The sequence below is a fragment of the Xenia sp. Carnegie-2017 genome, unplaced genomic scaffold (assembly GCF_021976095.1).
Source record: "Xenia sp. Carnegie-2017 unplaced genomic scaffold, XeniaSp_v1 HiC_scaffold_6, whole genome shotgun sequence".
NCBI lineage: Eukaryota > Metazoa > Cnidaria > Anthozoa > Malacalcyonacea > Xeniidae > Xenia > Xenia sp. Carnegie-2017.
In genome coordinates, this window is record NW_025813526.1 from 20652097 (window position 1) to 20660832 (window position 8736).

Below are 8736 nucleotides of genomic sequence, written 5' to 3' on the forward strand. Positions count from 1 at the left end.
ATTTTTGCTCATTATAACATTTGAAGAAATTCTCAAACCAACCACATACAACATGATAATATACCATTAACGCTTATGGTTATATTGTTTACTTCTGACTGACCATAACTTTCTTCAATTGTTTTGAAAGTCTCTTAATGTCATTCCATATTCCATATTTGTTTTAACTTCTAGTTTAAACATAACAGGACAATCCAGTGATATACAGCTCAGTTGTTCATCTCTAGCTCCACAACACTGAAAACATATCTACAATAAGAAAAAATTAAATGTCATGAAAAGACAAACCATAATTGTTAGGTTGTTTATTATGCATACCTCTTTTAAGATGACTGTATTTTCTTTCCCAGTTCCCACTCTACTTGCCAGAATAAAGACAGACTTTTGAGGTTGCTACGACAACTTTGACACAAACCGCTGCTGTGTTAATTGTTCACATACAGGACAGTGTGAGTTGTAAAACCGAGAAATCGAACGCTAAATTTGTTCAAATAAATTAATTTAGCTTTTACATCAATTCATGAATGTACTGATGACAACTAACTTTTGTTTCCTGCAATAACACGATGTCGAGGGATATATCGGGGTAGTTGTGTATACCATGAAAACACATCAACACCAATCAAGGAAAAAACTCGATCCAATGGAGGAAGTATTTGTTTCTGAACATAGTAGATGGTATTGAGGCGTAGATTTTTATCATTTAACACATCAATAGGACTGAAGAAAATTAAAACAAGAAGATTGTTTAATGAAGACAATCATATTTATACTAAAGTATTTATTAATAACATTCCAACAGCTTTTGTCATGATACATAACGTAAAATAATGAAAGACAGCAACATTTGAACTTACTCTTTAACCAATTGAATCAATGGTAGTCCAGGACTGCCGTTAACAATGACGTAAGGTACACGTTCTCCCACGCGAGGTTTCGCGCGACGATCACGTGACAAATGACGTCTATACAAAAATAGAAATAGTAAAACTGTAATCATGACAACAATATAAAGAAGATTTTTCATTTCAACAATAAAATGAACCTTGCAATTTCCAAAGCTGGAAAACATGCTTTTGGTTTATATCTTTTCATACCACGATATTCCTTAGCAAAGATGAAATCCTGAATCGATACTCTATCTTTCATCATTTTAACGAACTGCCGCTGGACAAACTTCTTTACAAGACTCACGTCTCTTTCTTCAAATAAAATCCTTAAAGACTTCTCTAAAATCTGTTAGAAAAATATAATCACAGACTGCTTTAAACTCAAAATTACCCCCCCCCATCTGCAGAATCTTGGGTGATTGGATGACACAGTAAATATTGTCGATTGTTGCATACCTTAGCGACCGCTGGACATGTATCTCGCCGTACAGTCTCTATTCCTTTCGCATCAAACACTGGATCTTTCTGTTCTAATGTTTCGTACATATAACCAACGTAACGTTTCTTTGTTTGAAGAACACAAGGCATATATACCTAAAAATCATCCCTAGTTATACATAAATGTATCTTAAAGTCCAAATCTCTCAAATAGATACAATTTTACAGTAGATAAAACCTTTTCAAACTTTAGTTTCACAGGTTTAGGATTCTCTGCAGTAACAGCATCAACAATTTCTTCCAATCTTCCTCTTTACTGGCACCTTTATTAATACGAAAAGACTATCGGTGTCCCCATATACCACACGACCACCCCACTCATCCCTTGTGTTCACGAGATTGATAGCTCGTTCCAGGGTCTCGCGTGCTTTACGAACAATGGCGTCAGCAATCTGATGAAAACAGAAAAGAATATTCAGATGGCTTTATGAGTAAAATGAATCCAGTATGACAATAAGCACTTGATAGATTTTCAATCTGACCATGTGACTTAGTCCAGGCTCACGATAATCATAATAATCAACATGTATCTATATTGTATATATTATATATTTACCAATTATCTGTAGTAAATACACTAGGTGCCAAAAATGAGTCCACTAAATATCGAATGCATATTTTAGTTTTGAACCATATTACCACTCTGTCACAACAATGTTAGGTTTTAAGTTCTCGAAAAGCAATGTCAGTACATGGTATGTCCTCCTTAGCTTTCAAAATGGCTTCAACTCTTTTGGCATAGATTTAACAAGATTTTGAAGTGTAGATGGTTCAATATTATGCCAACATGTAGAGATTACATCCCATAGCCTGTCCTGGCTTGTTACGTCATGTTTCACTTTTTCTCTTTTTAACTCATCCCATAAGTGTTCAATTGGATTAACATCGGGCGATTGAGGCGGAAATGCCATGAGCTTCAATTCACCTTGACTTTCTTTGTTCCTTAAATAATTTGTGCGCAAGTTGGAGCTGTGTTTCGGAACGTTATCCTGAAGTAAGGTAAATCCTCTCCCGCATAACCTTTTGCCAGATGGTACAGCATGCCTTTGGAGAATAGAATGGTATTGCTTTTTGTCAAGAATGCCTTTTATTCTGTAAAGACTCCCAACACCATTAAAGCTGAAACAGCCCCAGACTTGAATGTTTCCACCCCCATGCTTCACGGTGGACTTGAGGCACTGACTTGACAATCTTTCACCACATCTTCGTCTCACATAAACACGGCGATTATTTCCATGTATTTCAAACTTTGATTCATCAGTAAAAAGTACTTTTTTCCAATTGTCTACGCTGTAATGCTTGTATTTTTTGGCCCATAAGAATCTCTTCCGCTTATTTATCGGGCGAAGCAACGGTTTGAAGCTGCAACTCCTCCGTTCAGACCACTTGCAGCCAATCTCCTTCTTACTGTTGTTTTGCTGATTGCTTTCTCTCGGGTGGCGTTAATTGACGATTGAATGTTGCTAGCAGTTGCTCGTCTGTTGCGCAAAGAACTTAGCTTTATGAACTGATATTCTTTTTGTTGTTATACGTGGTCTCCCAGGTTTTGGTAAGCTGGAATAACATTGCGTCTTTTAAATCTTTCCACGGTTCGCTGCACAGTTCCTTTGGAAACTCCCAGCATTGCAGCAACATTTCGTTATGAGTAACCTTCGTTAGTGACAGCAACAATTTGCCCTCTAACTCTTTCACTTAAATCTTTAGCCATTTCCCAATGTACTGCCAATGCGCTTAGATATTGTGAAATATCTTGCAAACAATTGTGGGACACAATTTCAGGTCTCACTGCGTATTTTCAAGTGGCTACTGTAACTATATATTTCAAAAGACACATTTTTCCCACAATTGTTCCAATATTGGAACTGGACTCATTTTTGGCACCTAGTGTATATTATATATTTATTGTATCTAAAATATATATGTGTATTGGTAAATATATAGTATATATAATATAGATACAATCAATTAATACAAAGTTTACGGCACAAGGTCTGTTTAGATGGAATGGGAGAGTTATCGTTTGTTTAAATTTCTATCATGAATACAAAGTTTACGGCGCAAGGTCTGTTTAGATGGAATGGGGAGAGCTATCGTTTGTTTAAATTTCTATCATGAATACAAAGTTTACGGCGCACGGTCTGTTTAGATGGAATGGGGAGAGCTATCGTTTGTTTAAATTTCTATCATGAATACAAAGTTTACGGCGCACGGTGCGTTTAGATGGAATGGGGAGAGCTATCGTTTGTTTAAATTTCTATCATGACAAGATCAAAGTTACCTCAACACAAGGCACTCGTCCTGAGACGTTTGCTGATTTGTAACCATAAGTGACATTTGCAATCAACTTTAAAGCAAGTTGTCGAGCATCAAGAAGTTGAAGAAGAGTCTAAAATGTAAATTATTTATGATATTGAATGATTAAAGAAAACAAACGAAAAATGGAAAGGCATCTTTTTTGTACATGATGAAAACTCCATGACGTTTTAGCTAATGGATCTTATAAAACATCAAAATCGCTTCAAAACAAAGGTTTAATAAAACCAACTTACTTTATCATCTTTACAATCTTTCATAGCTTTCTTTACCATAATACGTGTGTCTAATATCTCCTCTAACATTCTAAAATAAATCAAACTTATTGAACATATAATAGCCAAAGATATCAAGACCCATTTAGGAGAGCAAAGACTTAAGAAGGAACGCTATGTACATTGCAAAATATACAACAAAATGCAAATGTTATTTTTTCAACAATCTTTTGAATCAATAAAAATGTGACTTGTAACCAAATGAATGTGAAATATCCCACATTACCTGGGTAAAATTCCTCGTCTTATGTTAGATTTTACAAAAACAGAGCCGTTGGCGCTTACATGAATATCATCTTGCAGTTTCTGAAAGGAAATGTATTGTTTCAAATGTATTGCTTGTCGTGATGGTAATTTATTAAAAATTCTCACCTCCAGTAATGTTGGAGGAACATTCAACGATGTACAACCAAACTCAAAATGACCAATTCTATCAACAAAAACAATAAATATTAAAAAATTTAACTGAAAGAAAACACGTAAAAGGTTTGTATTCTAAAATCTTTCAACTCGGGAAATGTAGTTCTTCAAAAACACATTAGCTAAAGGTTTAACTAGTGCAAAGCTTAATGGTGTTAGTCGAAAAACTCAGCCAAGACGAAAATGTAGCGTTTAAAGGTAATTTGAGGAAAATATTTTACAAAGGTTAACACTTACTTATTTAATCTGGCAAGCTTTCCAAGACAAGTGGAATAACAATAGTTATAGGCTATGATCATAGAGGGATAAAGAGATTGAAAATCCAACACAATAACGGGATCAACATAGAAACGAGATTCGGGCTCCATGACCAAAGGGATACATTCTGGTGCATCCATTCTAAGGAAGTTTAAGATAAAATTTTCAATCAATCTATCTTTTAATGAATAAAATGAAAAGTAGAAGTGAAAAAATAACATCTTAGGAAGACAATATAGAATAGTTGCATATTGTTGGGAGTAATGAAACAGTTTTGTATAGCTGAGGGATAATGTGGAACAGTTGCGAATCGATGAGGGATGATTTCTTACCTAGCTCTCTGCTGTATACTTGGTGAAACAGAAATATAATTCATTGGTTTTGTAAGACGAAACATCATCGACTCAACACGAAACTAAAATAAAATAAAAATAATTTCCTGCAAGACTAAACTGATTTAAAATGGTTATTTGGCTTTAAATCTATGAGTGAAATAAAGCGTTGATGATAGAAAGATTATAAATCAAGATAGCACTCATCAAAGCTGGAAAATTTATTAGTAGTGACAATTTAAATATGAAACTATTATTGAGTATTCATAAAATAAAATTGCAAAATAAATGTGCACCATTAAGTAATTTTATATCCATTGAAGATCAAATTATTCCTAAGCATTATTAATGAATAATTTTTACCTGTGAACCACGTGATATGACACTGTAAAAGAGAATCCCATAAAGTCTTGCGAACTCACTTGTCCTGTTAACGAAGTCGAGCTGATTCAAAATCCTGATGTTGCCTTGACAACGAATGACGTAGTGCTCCACAGTTCTCCAACGATCATGAGGTAGTTTCTTATCCCACCATTGTGTGAGCTGACGATAACTGTACAGCGGTACTCTTTCGTGCAGTACGTGGTATGATACATTCTCAAACGAGTAGACATTCAAAGTCACCTAAACAAAAAACAATCAAACTGCGATCTTTATTACTAACATTTTTACTACATCAATAATGTCAAAATGTTAACAACTTTAACTTTAAATTGTCAGCAAAGATTGTAAAATTATTTTGGTAAATAGAAATATAAATGAATCATTTATCTTATTCAAAATACAGTCATAATGTACTCATCATAATGTACTCGTACTAACGGAATGGCACACAGAATTAGACTGCAGAGCGTCACAAAGCAGTTCTAATTAGTTGACAATAGTTATAAAAGAAGCTAGTTTTACTTTTAGATCGATAAAAAAGATTGTTACAAAATGACCTAATCAACAATAATGAAAACAGACCTAATCAATGATGGTTTATACATGATGACGTAATCAATGATGGTGTATGCATGATGACGTAATCAATGACGATTTATACATGATGACCTAATCAATCACGGTTTATACATGATGACCTAATCAATGATGGTGTATGCATGATGACGTATCAGTAATGGTGTATAGATGATGACGCCATCAATGATTGTTATGCCAGATGACGTCATCAATGATGGTGAGTACATGTTTGTAGATGTAGATCGTCCAGGTTGGTATAGTCCTGAGAAGGACTGTTTTTGTTGTTGTTGAAACCATTTAGTTGATAGTGAGTACATCATGACGTAATCAATAATGACATCACCAGATACCTCGTGTTTCATAAGTCGCCAAACATTTAAAATAATTCTTCCCGTAATTGTAATCTCTGACGTATGATTAGCTCCCCACTTGTCAATTTCCGCATCAAACCGCGCCGTACCGGAAGTATCCTGCACTCGAGATAATTGTGATGCTATATTAATCCCAAGAGTCGTAGCGCGCTGTATAAGATATCCCCAAGACAACATTTGAACTTCAAAGCCAAGCAAGATGTCAGGATCTTTTTCATGGACAATTTTAACCAAATGATTGATAACATCAGTTTCTTCTTCCACTGTTACAACCTCAAGATTGTTTGAATTACAAAAATGACGCTGTAAGGTTCCTTTTACATGGGATGTTTTTGTCGTGTCTGTCGCACTTGTAGACTTGAAAACAAAAACAAAAAGTGTTCAATGCACGTTCATTGTTTAATCATCTGAAATTGCCATCGTAAAATAACTCCCTTACGCAAAAATAACTCAAATTTAAGTTAACTAACAGACCATAACAACAACTGATTAATTGAAAATAGTGAACAGGGAAATATAGTTTTCCAAAACGTTTTCCAATTTAGCCCATGTATAATGATAAGAACAATTTTTTACAACTCCTGAGATATGAAATCCATAAAATGTCAATTACCTGACATACGTCATCATTAGTATTTCTAATTTTCGTCATCTCTCGTAGAGTTACTATCACTCCAGTTTCATATTTCTTCCCATCTTTTGTCTCGTTTTCAATATGATAAAATATTGCACAAATAACGTCAAACTCTGGGTCGGGACGTAAACTTCTCCTTGTTCTTACATGAAGTTCTACACTCAGCAAAGTTAGAAATTGAACCTAAAAAATTAAAAAAAAACTGTGCCTTAAAATAAATAGCCTAAAACGTTCACAATACCTTCCCAAAAGTATCGCTATGGGTAGTTTAATCTTTAATCTTTAACTCTTCTAATCTCACATTTAAAGTGCCTATATCATAACATCACCTATACAATTTTTATGGTTTTGAAGAGAGCTTAAAACTTACTAAATAAGTTTCAAAACATTTTTATTTACTTGAATAGTTTTGAAAAATTAAGCTTTGAATTGCAATTTCGGCTCGTTTAAAAAATTTCCGTCGTCTTGGGGACTGGGACTCAGGAACGCGTCCTTTGTCATTTACTTTAAATAAATTACATTTCCGCTGACCAGTTGGGAAAATCGTAAACAAGTTCACATATAATAGTGAATTACATATAGTTCAACTATTTTACCTACTTTAACTACTGCTTTAACTATTTTCTAAGTCTAGTTTGGTGCAAATTTAACATTTTAATAACCAACCTGGCGAAGGGACTTGGCATCTTGAATATTTGGTTGAGAAATTTGAAATCCAAAACTATTTGTTGGTGTAGGTCCTTCAATAAAAGATCCTTCACTGAGAGATGTTTGTTGTTGTGCGCCTGGTAATGGATAGTCCTTTTGGAAAGAGATAAGAATTAAATTGTACAATATATTTTAAGTGAAGACAATTGATTTTCTCTCTTCAGCAAGATTCAAACTGACAAAATATCATCCACAACAAGACAGTAGCTAAGTCAACCGTTCTTACTCCTACATAAAATTGTATGAGTAAAAATTCGACAGGTTGTTGACTTTTTGTAAATACAAAAGAATCAAGTAACAATATGTAACAACTGTGTAACAATATGTAACAACTTTGTAACAATATGTAACAACTTTGTAACAACTGTGTAACAATATATAAAAACTGTGTAACAATATGTAACAACTTTGTAACAATATGTAACAATTGTGTAATTATATGTAAAAACTTTGTAACAACAACATTGTAATATCAATTATGCATTATAGAAAAATGCATAAATACATACAATTACGTAGCAATGACTTAACCGTAAACCAAGAATAATAATATTAAGAGGAAAGAAAATTTCCTGTTTATAGCATAATTATCAAACTCAGAAAATAAAAATGTTTTACCTTTTCGTGATTCTTGAGTAAATTTCTCCTTAGGTTTTGTAGTTTTGAATCTTTTTCCTTGCGTGATTCTTCATTATTCTTATCTTTAACATGATCTATAGGAGTACAATGCCATACTTTATGACTTTTATTTTCACTATCAACTACAGGTGTACTGTGTTTTGGACCAATCACGTGACACGATGGAATGTTCCCGGAATTTCTTTGACTTTCCTCATTATTTTCTTGTAAACTTTGACCGCCACTATTTTCAAGCAGTGTATGTTCTGTCACAAACGTCTCTCCGTTAATAAAATTCGCATTTTTTGGAATTTCGCAATCCTCTGAAACAATATCAGAGGTATTCAAACGTTCATTTCCAGGCCTTTTTGTCAACATCCATTTCTCGACATCTTTCCTCGTTGGCGGTAGTTTCACTGGAGTGATTATCACGTCACGATCTCCCATTAAGACAAT

General features: G+C 33.9%; 1 protein-coding gene across 1 annotated transcript; it reads right to left on the bottom strand.

The window, feature by feature from the left end:
* Positions 1-568: 568 nt before the first annotated feature.
* Positions 569-8715, bottom strand: LOC124458427 (DNA polymerase zeta catalytic subunit-like). The gene is given in 17 exon segments (XM_047008438.1): positions 569-662; positions 858-965; positions 1046-1236; positions 1347-1484; positions 1567-1630; positions 1632-1780; positions 3667-3774; positions 3938-4007; positions 4203-4282; positions 4349-4406; positions 4634-4795; positions 4987-5069; positions 5350-5610; positions 6300-6677; positions 6934-7137; positions 7621-7755; positions 8281-8715. Coding segments are annotated over 17 exon segments (2607 nt in total). The 5' UTR covers positions 8659-8715; the 3' UTR covers positions 569-622.
* Positions 8716-8736: the final 21 nt, after the last annotated feature.